This window comes from Spermophilus citellus, assembly GCF_964194105.1.
Source record: "Spermophilus citellus genome assembly, chromosome: 17".
NCBI lineage: Eukaryota > Metazoa > Chordata > Mammalia > Rodentia > Sciuridae > Spermophilus > Spermophilus citellus.
In genome coordinates, this window is record NC_138199.1 from 42,111,998 (window position 1) to 42,126,948 (window position 14,951).

At 36.8% G+C, this 14,951-nt stretch overlaps 1 protein-coding gene across 1 annotated transcript in view; it reads left to right on the plus strand.

The window, feature by feature from the left end:
• The first annotated feature begins 515 nt into the window (after positions 1-515).
• Positions 516-14,951, plus strand: part of HSF5 (heat shock transcription factor 5) — a 41,091-nt gene continuing 26,655 nt past the window's right edge. The window contains exons 1-2 of the mRNA XM_081272795.1: positions 516-1,523; positions 7,239-7,613. Coding sequence (XP_081128921.1) covers positions 617-1,523; positions 7,239-7,613 — 1,282 coding nt within the window. The 5' untranslated portion in view covers positions 516-616. The remainder of the gene's footprint in view (positions 1,524-7,238; positions 7,614-14,951) is intronic.

Genomic DNA, 14,951 nt, shown 5'->3' on the forward strand with positions numbered 1-14,951 from the left:
AGATGAGGTTTCTCTTTAATGTTTGAAATGTCACCAGCTGGTTGAAAGCACACAGAATTGTATTCTAGTGATATCCTTCTGCCAGGCACCTCTGTTTTCTTCAAACCTTGAGTAAACTGAGCAAAATACTGGCTTAGAAGCATGTATTTTGAAGATATAAAATGCTACTATCTAGGGGCTGGGGTGGTGGCTCAGTGGTAGAGTGCTCTCGCCTAGCATGCGTGGGGCACTGGGTTCGATCCTCGGCATCATATAAAAATAAAGATATTGTGTCCGCATAAAACGAAAATAAATTTTTTAAAAATGCTACTATCTAAAAAAGATGAATTTATTTACTTGGGATATTGCACCTCCACCCCCACCATTATTTTTTGGCAGGAGCGGCAGTTCAGCTGTTGGTTCAAGTTAGAGTTAGGTCCTTTGTTCTCAGGAACGTGGCTCTGCATTGCTTAACGCAGATTGTCTGCATTCTGAATCCCCACACGCTGGCTGTGCTCAAGTACCCGACCCTTGGTGTTCCACTGTGGATAACTGGGCTTCTTTCTTTGCAGGACTTAGAACTCCCTGGTGGGCGACGCTCCTCCGCCCGGAGCAGGCAGTTTGGGGACGCCAAGGAATGTGGCCTTCTCCCATCCATGTCACAGGCCGCCGCTGGCGTCAGGTGGCGCTGGCCTCGCGCCGCTTAGTGGGAGGGCCACCTCGCGCTGCGTTGGCCACGCGGCAGGAACTCGAGGCCCCATTGGCCGCGCTGGAGTGCGCGGTAGGGACTCGTGCGCCAACGGTCCCGGGGTCTGCGGCGTCCGGGCGCTGGCAGGAGGGGGCAGGGCGAAGCGAAGGCCGAGGGGATCGAGAACGGGGTGGGAGAGCCAGGCTCGGCGGGGCGAGGCCCAGGGCCCGGGCGGGGGTGATGGAGGAGGCGCTGCTCTCCACCCCCATCAACCCCAACAACTTCCCCGCCAAGCTGTGGCGGTTGGTGAACAGCCCCCGGTACCGCTCGATCCGCTGGGATGGCCGCGGCGAGGGGCTGCTCATCGACCAGCCGCTCTTCGAGGCTGAGCTGCTCAGTCCGCCTGGGCCGGGAGCTGGAGGCGGCAGTGGCGCTGGGGGCAGTGGCGTGGGGGCCACCGGGGCCGAGCCCGAGCTCTTCAAAACCACCAACTTCACCAGCTTCATCCGCCAGCTCAACCTCTACGGCTTCCGAAAGGTGGTGCTGGGTGGGCCGGGCGCGGCGGGGCCAGGGCCTGGGCCAGGGGCCGGCGGACCGGCGGGCGACGGGCCACTCCACCACTTCCACAGCCCGCATTTCCGCCGTGATCAGCCGCAATTGCTTGTGCACCTCAAGAGGCTCACCAGTGCCAACAAGGCCAAGCTGGCGGCCGGCCTGGAGGTGCCCTGCCGCCCACCCAACCGCTTCCAGAGGCTCCTCATCACGTCAGCCTCCGCCTCGGCCTCGGCCTCCACCTCCCCGCTGCAGCACCAGGATCCACTGCCGCCGCCCGCGGGGCCCCGGCCAGAGCCGCATGGTGAGTCTGGACGCTTGGATACTCGCCCTCCGTGGGCACAGGGGCAGCAGGGTGCTACAGCCAGAGAGTATTTCTGCACATCCTCACCTCGGTGGTGTGGCGAGGGTGCTGGGGACCCGCTTCACTAGCATCATTCTTGCCCCAGTGCTCTAGATTGAGTGCGTGAGCATTTAGCTTCTCTGTGTCCACTAGCAGCAAGAGGGACTTCTGCTTTAGGCTCCCCACCTTCCCCAAGAGTTTGAACCTCAAGAATTTACCAGCTTCCCAAAGCCCATAGTCATTTACCTTCCCAGGACCCAGTTTCTCTACTGTGACCATCTAGAATAAATAGTCCTGTGTGAAGCACAGGGTTTGAAAGAAACCGAGAAGGGCCTGTATTGCTCCAGCAGGAAGCAGAGCAAAGTCACTCTGCAGGTTAAGGCGTCAAGGAACAAAGTCACAGCTAAGAAAACTTAGAACATTGTACAAACCAATGGAACGTGGAAAGTTGGAAAAAGGTACCTTGAATGGAAGTTTGTCCTTGAAGGGATATACTACTACCTTTCACTACCTGACACATCTAAGAAATCTTGGAAGAAGTGGTATAACAGTAATAAGATTTAAGTTTCCAAATAATGTGTAGCATGGTAGACATTGTTTGTATCTCTTAAGGGCAAAAATATAGATTTACAAGATATTGTTCCTATGTAGAATGAATTAGCTAAATATTTCTTTTGTTTCAGTTAATGAGAGCTTGATGCCCATGACTTAGGTGTTATGGTTAGACAAACAAGGCAAAAATGGTTTACTTGTTTTAGTTAAAAAGAATTGTAGAAAGCACACATTTATGGCCTTTGGATTTTTCACTACTAGCCATACTCTTTCAGCATTGAAAAGTCTTTATGTAAGTCAGCATTTAAATAAATTCAGAAACCCTAGCAATAGAGAATTATTTTATGGATCTGATAGTCTTACCCCTCTGCAAGGAAGGTGAAGTTGGCAATATTCCCTTTCTCGTAGTAAAGAGTCTAAGATAGGAAACAGTACACTAAGAAAGCAACAGAATATGATGAAAATTTATTACTCTGCTTCAGCTAGGAGAATAACAAACATTTTCAGCATTATCATGGATTTAGCATAGAGAAGTCTGAGTTATTTTTGAGTTTCGGAAAAAATTAAAGTGTGCAAATAACACTGTGTTCAATTTTACTTAGGCCCAGTACCAAGACAGTACTTTCTTCATTTGGAATTTAGAAGATAAGGGACCAGGTTTTGTGTCTGTGGAGTTTAGAAGATAAGGGACTAAGTTAGAGTTCTGTTGTCAACTTGGGGAAATAGCAGTGGCAGAGGAATGTTCTAAAGGAATTCTAAAGGAATATCAAGCCACTTCCAGGTGATGGCCATTGATTTCAGTGGTGAATTATATGGGGAAAGACAGTGGAGACAATACCGTGGTGGACATTTGGCAGAATGTCTTGACATGGTCCTTTTTTGTTTTGTTTTTCTCCAGGTGTGTCTCTAGTGGGCATAAGGAGAAAAGACTAGAAAATATATTCTTGGGAGAAATGGGATAACCACTTCAAACGAAGAAACATGTAAAAGCCAACTTTTGCTTGCCTTTGTATCTTCTTTGATCCTGCTCACTTACTTTTTTTTTTTTTTGAGGGGTACTGCGGATTGAACCCAGGAGTACTTTACCACTGAACTACATCCCCAGCTCTTTTTACTTTTATTTTGACGTAAGATCTCAATGAATTGCCCAGGCTGGCCTTGAACTTGAGATTCTTCTGCCTCAGCCTTCTAAGTAACTAGAATTACTATACCCAGTTTCTCTAATCTGCCTTAAACCGATTTGTATTCTAAGGATAGAGTTCATTTTAATTAAAGAAATACAGGGGCTGGGGATGTGGCTCAAGCCTGGCATGCGTGCGGCCCGGGTTCGATCCTCAGCACCACATACCAACAAAGATGTTGTGTCCGCCGAGAACTAAAAAAAAAAAAAAAATATTAAAAATTCTCTCTCTCTCTCTCTCTCTCTCTCCCCCTTAAAAAAATTTTTTTTTCATTTATAATTCAGTTATTGACATTTTAAAGATTACTGTTTGTTGAAAATAATTAATCCATGTCTTCTCAGTATAGGTAATATATTAATACCTAGGTAATTGTTATTTTCATGCTTTTTTTTTTTTTTTTTTTTTTTTTTTTGCCATTCTACCTGTTGGCATGTTCAGAAGGATGTTAATTGTGGATTGTGTACTTCACAGCCTTGCTTTACTAGGGAATTGTGTTTCTGATTTAGGTGGAATGTAATTCTGTTATAGATTCAAGAATACCAGCACAACGTTGTTTTGTTCTCTTTATATTTTCTTTTTTAAATACTTATTTATTTTTTTAGTTATCAGCAGACACAACATCTTTGTTGGTATGTGGTGCTGAGGATCGAACCCGGGCCGCACGCATGCCAGACGAGCGCGCTACCACTTGAGCCACATCCCCAGCCCTGTTCTCTTTATATTTTCTAAGTCCTTGGCTTTTCTATTTTTTCCACACCTAATTTTTATTCTACTTGAGTCTTGCATTGATTATATGCCTGAGTACACTGCTGCTTCCTAGTTTCCATTTTGTTTTCTGTCTTCTACTTCAGTTTATGGTTTGAATATTCTTTTTTACAGTAAAATCATCTATTCTAGGACCTAGTTATCTTATTTAGATCCACTGAGCCAACTGTCTTGTTCACCTTTCAAGAATGTACTTGATAAGAAATGTGAAGATCCCATGTTTTTCCCTTTTTTATTCATCTGCTTTTGTTATTTTGTTTTTGGTTGCAATTTATTTTCCAACATTTGTTAAAATGTTCTAAACTAAGTAGCAAGTCTGGGAAATAGATAATCTCTCTTTGCCTGGGTTCAACAGGCAAGTTTTGGGATTCTTCCCTGGCAATTGATTAGTTTCACTTCTAAAAAAGGAGTAGAATCTTTAAAAACAAAACCATTCTGCCCTACATTTCTAGAATTCTGGACTCAAACTTTGCCAAATATATCTTAGAGATAATGACATAGACGAATCTTTATAAAGTTTGTCAGAATAGAGCCCTATGAGGTAACACTTAATAGAAGAATAACTAAGAGGTGAATATATTTCAGGACTTCATTTTTTTTAAAAAACAAAAGAATGCCCTTCTAATCTTGACAGTATTGTTATCAGCATTTAAAATAGATAATTAGCTGGGGTTGTGGCTCAGTGGTAGAACGCTTTCCTAGCATGTGTGAGGCCCTGGGTTCGATTCACAGCACCGCATATAAATAAATGAATAAAATAAAGGTCCATCAACACCAAAAAAAAAAAACTGTTAAAAAAATAAAAGAAAATAGATAATTAACCATCACTCAAGTTTATCATGATGGAAGTAGAATTTATATTTTAATTCAGATATAAACTACAATTTGAGAAATCAAGGTAGAGAATTCTTTATTTTGCTGCTTAAGTTATTGACGTTCTGAAAATTAATTCATAGGTTATCCCTGAAGAGGGTAGAAGAACTAGCAAGCTACTGACTGTAGGCAACATGTAGTTTTGTCATTTGAAGATACATCCAAGGAGAAATCAAGTGGGGGTAGTTTGAGACACCTAGAAATATCCACTGTGAAGAGTAACAATTTTTTTAGGAAAACAGGATTGTCAGTTGCAAGTTCAAAGTATGCATACATATGGAATTACTAGTCAAATAGCATCATAAAAACTAGTTTTGGTACTTTAAAGGAATAGTTGTTTTAAAGAGATGTATAATTAGAATATAATCAGTCTTCTGAATTAGGATTTTTATTTCTCTCATTAGATGATTTTTATTTCTCTCATTAGATTGATTTCTAGGCCTCCAGAACTGAAAGGTTTCTAATCTAATTATTTTGAAAAGTAGAGTTTTAGGAGAGGGAGGGCACTGAGGATTGAACCCAGGGCCTTGCACATGCTAGGCAAGCACTCTGCCACTGAGCTACATCCTCAGCCTTTTAAAATTTTTATTTTGAGACAGAGTCTCACCCAGGCTGGTCTTGAATTTACAATCTTTCAGCCTCAGTCTCTCCAGTAGCTAGGATTACAGATGTGCACCACTATGCCTGGCTAGCATATTTGAGTATCATCTTTCAACATGTAGTTTAGGACTCGAGTAGCACGTAAGATAGATTTTCCCTCTGTTTTACAGATTTATGAAATAAATTGAATCTAATTTGTAAACCACATAATTTTAACAGAGAACTTTTTTACATTTATTTGTTTATTTTGTATCGGGGATTGAACCCGGGGGCACTTAACCACTGAGCCACATCCTCATCTCTTTTGTATATTTTGTTTAGGGACAGGGTCTTGCCAAGTTGCTTAGGACCTCATTAAGTTGCTGAGGCTAGCCTTGAACTTGCTATTCTCCTGCCTCAGCCTTCCGAGTTGCTGGGATTACAGGCATGTGCATCACACCAGGGACAAAACTCTTTAGGAGTAAATTAGGCTATCTTTGTTTATATTCAAGAATCATGATCTGTAAAATAAAGTTTAGCCTACAACACTTATATTCTTTCTTATTACATACTGTTACCCCCTCTCTCTCTCCCTCATGTTTTCACTTTCTACCTTACTAGATAAAGGAAAGAATTATGTGCATGAGAATCTTTTGAAGCTGGTATGTTTTAACAACTCTCCAGATGATTCAGATGTATATCAGTGTTTGAAGGCCACTGAGATCTGGGCAGGGTCACTACTAGAGAAACCTAAAGGAAAAAAAGACCAGGGAAAATGATGGGTTGATTTAGAGACAGGGTCTCACTGAGTTGCTTAGCGCCCCCACTGTTGCTGAGGCTGGCTTTGAACTCCTGCCTTAGCCTCCTGAGCTGCTGGGATTACAGGCATGGGCCACTGTACTGGCTCATTACATTATTTTTGGCTCATGTCATTATTTATTCTACACATTTTTTATGTATATGATAGAGTGCTTATTTTTCTGATCATTAATAAGCTTCCCCTAAAAGGTTTGAAAGAATGAATGGAAAACTTCTAGGGAGTAGTTTACACTTTGGAAAAATCTGGGTCAGTCAACTGAGGTAAAAGGTAATATGATATGGCTGGGGGCTGGCGTTGTAGCTCAGTGGTAGAGCACTTGCCTCACACGTGTGAGTTATTGGGTTCGATCCTTAGCACCACATTAAGAAAAAAAAAGTAAATGTATTATGTCCATCTCCAACTAAAAATATTTTTTTATAAAGATAATATGACCAAAATCATCTATAAAAGGGTTTAATTTGAATGTTTTATTTAACCTTTGATTTAATGATGTTGGAGTTTACCTCTTATGACAGTAATTTGAGAACAAAACAAAAGGTTATTTGTTTATTCTTTCAGCATTGTATGTATAAACCCATATTCTGGATTCTGAACTTGCTTTTGCGGAAACTAAATTTCTGTTGTGTTAAACAGTTGATAGGTGAACAAGAGTATTTTTTTTAATTGTTGAATCTTTTTAAAAATGTTTTTGTATTTTTTATACCTTTATTTTATTTATTTATTTATTTATTTATTTATTTATTTTATGTGGTGCTGAGGAGTGAACCCACTGCCTTACACATGCTAGGCAAGTACTCTACCACTGAGCTACAATCGCAGCCTCTAAAGTATTTTTTTGACCTTTGGTTTACTATGTCTGGTGGTTTAATGTAAAATTAGTAAATGTGCTCTTCCTCTTTTATGCAGGACCAGTGGCTGTAGGACAATTTCACCGGTCATTCCGGCGAGATAGTTTGTCTCCTTATTCCTACGTATCAGCTTCATCCCACAACCACAGTACTTTCCCTCTGAAAGGTTTAGATCGGACCCCGATTCCTCCAAGAACATGGCAGAACTCCCTTGGAATGCACCCTGGACAAGTGGACACATCTCCTACTTTTTCAGATAAAGGGGTTCCATTTCCTGTACTGCAGAGGTTTCCAACCGAGGTTACCTATACACTGCAGCCCAGTGCCACATCTGTACACGTTCAACAAGGCCCTCAAACAATGGTCAGCTCCTCCCAAAAATATAGTAACTACACACCCTCAGCGCAGTACTCCCAAGCCTACTATCCAACAGGTATGAGAAGTTCAAGTTCACTGTCTTCTATTAAGGTAGTTTATAATCATATTTATATTTTAATTCATTTTAGTCTCTGTGTGCTTCAACATAGGTAGTATGAATATTAAAAAATGTCAAAGATTTATTAGGAAATATTTTAAAACAATACATAAAATTTTATGTGTACTTAAGGATTGTGAAAATTTTGTTGATGCCTAAAAAAGGGTATGTTTTCAGTGAAACCTTTTGTATTCTCAAATGTGTTCTATTTTTATAATTAAGACTTAGTATTCTGGAACCTTACTTTAATTTTGCCCTTGGTATAATGTTTTATTTTTTAAAATATATATATATATATATTTTAAAAAATATTTATTTATTTATTTTAGTTCTCAGCGGGCGAACACATCTTTGTTTGTATGTGGTGCTGAGGTTCGAACCCGGGCCGCACGCATGCCAGGCGAGCGCGCTACCACTTGAGCCACATCCCCAGCCCTTAAAATATATTTTGTATGTGATATATTTTGTCTTTAATATCATAGATGAAGTTTCATAGTGAAATTATTTTAGTATCTCAGTCTAAAGTTTATTAAAAAAGCATGCTCTCTGAAAATTAAATTCTTTAGTAAAACATGGTAAATAATGAAGTCCCTTCAATGTTCATCACAGCCAAATAAAAACTGGGGAATAACAGCAGGAGAAACTGACAATGGCAGCTGACCTGGCATTCAACCAAGAATTGAGGATATGCTGATAGATCCCAAGCCATTAACTGGGAATCCTTATAATAGTAACCTTGTGTCTTGCTTCTCAGAAAAGGAAAAAAAAATTTTTTTAATATATCTTTTTTGCAAGATAATAGTCTTACCATTTATTTCAAATTATTTTCTAGTTTGAAGAAACACTATAGCAGTGTTAAGGTTTCATTATGTAATATACTTTACACAGAACGATGAAATGGGGCTATAGAAGGGTCAGAGCCTTCAGAAAAGACCAGAAAGAAGGAACACTGCATTTCTTTGTCCTAAAAATTAAGAATCTGGAAGCATTAATTTTCTCCGTTTTATAGATCTGTAATCAATCTCTGGAAGTATTTTGTTAGACCATTTCTTCCAGGAAGGACTTAACAAATATAAATAAATAAGTGAAAGGAAAGTAAATCAGGAAAGGGTAATTTGTTACCATTAAAAGTTATAAATCTGGTGCCTGTTCTATTTGTAATAGTACTTAATATTTTCTAGTTGTTAATATTCAACTATTTTCCTTTTCTATTGACTTAATGCATTCTACCTAAAAGTAGAAGTAAAAAGGATTGCTTTGTTTTCCCAAAACATTTAATGTTATAGATATTAAAATAACAAAACTAGAATTTAAATTAAGCGGGGTTCTATAGCTTTTTAGAGCTGCTGTTCTTTTGGTGGAAGGAGTTGAGAAGGAAAAGGGGAAGTGAATTGTATGGAGTAAGGATGACATAACTTTTAATCATTTTGCATAATAAAAAATAGAAGAAAATGGTTGTCTTATGTAGAAATCCTTTAGGCCTTATTTTTTTCCCAAATTTTCAGCTATTACTTTGAAGAAAAAAAATTTAGGGTTGGGGTTGTAGCTCATTGGTAGAGCGCTTGTCTAGCATATATGAGGCACTGGGTTCGATTGTCAGCACCACATATAAATAACTAAATAAATAAAATAAAGTTCCATTGACAACTAAAAAATTTTTTTAAAAAATTTATGCAGTCTTTAAAAATAAAAGATGACTAATTTCATGTTTATAAGTTATGTATCTTAAATATAGCAGTAAGTGTGGGTTGGATTTTTATTACTAGAGAGTTTGATCTAATATTATAATAAATTAGGCATTGCTATCAAAGTTCTTATTTTGCCCACATTCCATGTATGCATAGAATATATAGAGAGGCAGACTTTGTCTTTCTTGATTTACATTTCATTTCTCTTAATCCCCTCCTTTTAACTGAGACTAAAGAATTGCCATAAATGTTTCCCTTTGTTTTTTTTTTTTTTTTTCTTTTTAACTACTAAAGACTCAGAAGCTTCTGTAGAGTTGGAATTTGGAAGGACTGCGGCAGAAAGGTGTAGAAATGTGCTCTGACCTTTCAATTTGGAATTTTGGAGGTATTTCCCTTTGGAAATATTAGATAGGGTGGCTGGGTGCTGTATTGCTATAATCTTTAAGGTATAAATGGTTATAGTCTGTATGTTGTTTCTCTGGGAGGTTTCTCTTCTAAGTTCCAGGCAACCCTCATAGAAACTCTTAGTTCTAAATTTTATAAGTATTGCTTACAATACCAACAACCACATCAATTAATATTATTCATTCATTGTAGAAATACTATTTGTTAAATTATGATGATCTTGGATATATTATTTAAAAATATTTTAACTTTGTTGTAAACTTATAAATTGAAAGTCATTTCCAAGAGTTCAATGTAAGGACTAGAAAAGAGTTGTTTTAACAAGAGCAAGTGACCTGAGGTGTAGCTCACTTGACTAGCATGATTGAGGCCTGGGTTCCAGCTCCAGGACTGAAGGAGAAGCAAAAACGGTTTTTGTAGTATACAAGCACTTATAAAATAGAATCTTGTGTTTTTTTAATTTTTATTTTATTGGTCTCCTTTAATAGGGACTTAAAGTTTCTGAGGTTAGAAGAATAAGAAATTTCATGATAACTTCTAATACATAGAATAGTTCTATGATAAAAGTAGATAATACTACTTTGAACATTCAGAATATTATGTAAATAAGTTGTTCAGTTAAATATAAAAGAACTGCTATAGAAAAGAAAGTACCATAAAAATACTGTACAAGTATTTAATTCTTCCAAATTATGGGTGAAGGAAGTAAAAACTAATGAGTAATCTCACCAATATTTGTTGAGGCCTATTTAGGAACATCATTACAGATTATTTCCCCAAAATTACATAGAATATTGGCTCGCAGAGAAAAGGTGGTGATCACTCATATTCATCTAAATTATAACAAAAGGACTAATTTAGACCTTTCCAAATGAACTATTTGACTTGAGGTTTCAATCAAGGTTTTATTTTTTTATATCTTTTATTTATTTATTTTATGTGGTGCCCCATATGTGCATGAGGCAAGCGCTCTACCGCTGACCTATAACCCCAGCTCCTCAATCAAGTTTTAAAACAACACTCCATATACAAATTTGTTGTGTTCAAAATAAGCTTAGATCTGGCCTTGATTCAAATCGTACATTTTGAATTTTATATTTCATAAATTATTAATTTCTCTAGTAAAGCCAAACTCTGAGACTAAAGAATTGCCTTTGGACTGACTCATGAAATGACTCATCAGAATCACCTTTTATTTCTTGTCCTTCCCTGAAAGTGTCAGTTTTCTTTGCTTAGCTTGTTTACATTTTTTTTTCTGTTTTTATCACTCCCTCAAATGACAAAGTATCCTTTATCCAGTATTAGCTGACTCTTTTTAGTCTTGCCCTATCTAGAATTTAGTTTTTTTCTCTGATGTTATTTTCAATGTGCTAGTATAATTTAATTTCCCTCTTTTATTAAAAAAAACTTCATTTTTAGGCCTTTTTATTTTACTCATTCTCCACTATGTATTTGAGCATACATTCATATTCATACATTCATATTTACATATAGAGTCCTGTATCAAGGAATATTTCTTTAACATAATTCGGAATTAGCTCAAAATCAACTTTGCCTCCTTTTCACAGTACATTTTGAGTTTTCACAATATTGATTAAGAAATTATAGCTGCCATTAATATCATAATTTATTTAACAAATACATGGCAATCACGATGACAAGGCACTCTTCCAAATACTTTTCAAATATTCATTCATTTAATCCTTATAATTAGCTTATAAGATAAGTAGTATAATTATCCTCATTTTATTGATGGGGAGACTGAAGCATAACTAGTAAGTGACAGACTGGGAAAGAAACCCCTGTAATCTGGTTCAGTAGTGCTTTCTTTTGGCCACTATGCCTGCCTCTCATGGAGGGTCTTTTATCTTTTTTTCAGGGAATCTTCTAGTGTTATCTCTTTCCCAGATTTAGTTATTCCCAGATAAGTTAGATAGTTCAGAAACTGATGGTAGATCTACAGTTGTCTCCTTCTGGTGGTAATGTTACTATTTTGGATTATTGATTTATTCTGTCCAAATAGAGGGAACATACTCCAGTTGCTAGAGTAGGAGGTTTAGTTTGATAGCTCTGGGGAGAGGAGCTGCCTCTAACTCATTTCTGAATCCCCTACACCTAGCATAGTGCTTGACTATATTGGGCCCTTAGTAAATAATTTATTGAATGGAATGAACTAGCTCTAGTCCCAATTTTGCAGTTAATCTTCTGATGTGACTTTCAGTGGATTGTTTTACCTCACTAAACCTCAAATTCTTTTCCTATATAAAGTGGCCTTGATACTTTGGGTCAGAAACTAAATGAATTAATGAATATAAATAGATTTTTTGATTTGAAACATGATTTACATGTAAGATATAAAATGTTTTAAATCTTTGTAAAATGAGCCTAGATATTAATATTTATGGACTAGGGGCTGGGATTGTGGCTCAGAGGTAGAGCGCTTGCCTAGCATGTGTGAGGCACTGGGTTCAATCCTCAGCACTACATAAAAATAAATAAATAAAATAAAGGTATTGTGCCCATCTAAAAAAAATTTTTTTGAAAAATACTTTATGGAGCTGAGGCTGTGGCTCAGTGGTAGTATACTTGCCTGACATGTGTGAGACACTGGGTTCAATTCTCAGCACCACATATAAACAAATAAAATAAAGGTCTATCAACAACTAAAAATATATATTCCTAATTTATTAAAAAATACTTTATGGGCTAAAAATTTATAAGAATATATACTTTTCCCTAAGGTACACATGATATTTTTAATGAAAAATATATATCCTATCATTATTTCAAATGTTTCCAAATTGGCCTTTGGGCAAAAAGTGTTGCTTATTAATGTTTTAAAGTCTATTTAAATCTTTTTTGGGGGGTGGAGGTACAACCCAGGGCCTTATTCATGCTAGGCAGAGGCACTCTACCACTGAGTATACAGCACAGTACATTTAAATTTTAAAGGTTTGAACTTTAGATTTGTAGTCCTACAATAATGTGCATGAGCAAATATAGAATATGGAGTTATAATGGTTTTCTAGCACTGTTACTCTTGTGCACAGGTAGCCTATATTGTCAATTTCTCTGAAAAATCTTGATTTTGTGTTGTATAAAAGAGGAACTTGTAACTAGGAAGACTTTTTTCTTCTTTTTGTTTTACCTGCCAAGAGAAACAAAGTAAAAGCAGATTTGCCTTTTTCATTGTAGTAAAATATCCATAACTTAACATATTAATTAATGTTTTCTGTGGCATTAAATACATTTGCCATTAACAACCTGCATCTCCATAATTTTTTATCTTCCCCAACTGAAACTCTGAACCCCTTAAAACACTAATTCCCCATTCTTCCCTTCCCTACCCCTGGAAACCACCATTCTGCTTTCTGTCTCTATGAATACTATAGATAGGAACCTCATATAAGAGGAATGCTGTAATATTCATCCTTTTGTGTCTGGCATATTTCATTTAGTATAATGTCTTCAAGGTTCATCCACATTGTACTATGTGTATGTGTCAAAATTTCCTTTTTAAAAGGCTGAATGATAATGCATTGTGTATATGTACCACGTTTTATTTATCTGTTTTCCTGCTGAAGGACACTGAGTTGCTTCCACCCTCTGGCTATTGTAAATATTGCTACTAGGAACATGGATGTACAAATATTTTTTCACTTCTTTCACTTTTTGCATTGTATTCACTTCTTTTGGGTATTCAGATGCATCTAGAATTGTAATGGGATTATGCCCCAGTAAACCTATCGTATGTTGAAAATATTATGTAAAATTACCATACCAAATTATCATAGCTTAGTAATACAATACATTGTAGAGTATTGATTGTTTACCCTCATAATCCAGTTGTGGCTCGCTGCTACTATCCAGCATCTCAAGAGAGAGAATGGTGCCTCATGTCACTAAGAAAGAGATAAAAATTTAAAAATCAATGTCTGTTTTCTACTGAATACATATGCCTTTCGCACCATTGTAAAGTCGAAAATTCATAAATGAAAACATTGTAAATCAATGACTATATGCCCAGAAGACCTTTTCTTTACCTCTTCATAGATATTGGAATTCTAGTTGCTATAGTAACTTATCTTGAAATTAAATTTACTATTAAATTTTCTGTTTCTTTTGAGCATTTATATTATTGGACATTTTCTCACTGTTAACACTGGGCTATCCTGGAGGAGATTCAAATCCAAAACACTTAATTATATACTTGAAATTACTTCCATAGGATAAAGTGTACAAACTTGTTTGCCTCACCTATGATCAGAGTAATAATTATGAGTAATTCTGGCTTTTTTATTACTCAGATTTTTAAAAATGTTATCAATGCTTATATTTGAAATGAATTTCTGTTCATTTACACCTTTTCCTTTCATGCATGGTTTAATACCTTCATTGAACATTGCCTTCATGAAGACCTGAAAGATCTTTATGCAGATAAATGTCTTAGCACATAGTGATATTCAGTTTTATAATTTTTAGTGCTTTCATAATGCACAGATTAATTTTTCCTATATTAGGCACATATTGGATTTTCATACCTAGGTTTCCTAATTAGTAAACTTATTAATATCTTGCTTTGTTCTGTTTTATTGGTTGTACAAAGTGGAATTGCACTGGTAAGGAAATAGCCATTGAGGAATATTTTAGAATTGTAATCTATTCAAGTCCTCCTTTTCTTCATACAGGTACATTTTTACTTTTCATTTGTTTTTGGAAATTTTAACAGACATTCACTGTTTTGCTGTTTTCTTTCATACAAATGAGCTATCAACTATATATTAACATATTCTCTATTGAGTGTTGTAGTATATTTCTCCAAGAAATTTATTTTAAAGAACATTTCAACAACTATTCAAAGTGTGTAATTAGTAGATCCAGAGCATTAAAATATCAGACAAAACAAATATAGCCCTGTCATTGATTTATTTGTAATGAAACACTACTTTTCAGCACGGGGGTGGGATGAATACCTGCAGCTCTTAACTAAATCTTTCCCTGACACTAGGGGGCACTAGGTTTTTTCCTTAGTTGTAAGAATTCCAGGGGGGAATAGTCTTTTTTTTTTTTTTTTTTTTTTTTAAGTTTTGGCATACATTGTACCAAAATTTTAGTGGTTAGCTATTTGGATTCTCAGGATATTTTTGCTTTTAAATACCTTTGGAAAATCATATTCAAACCCCAAACATTTTAATTGGGTAAT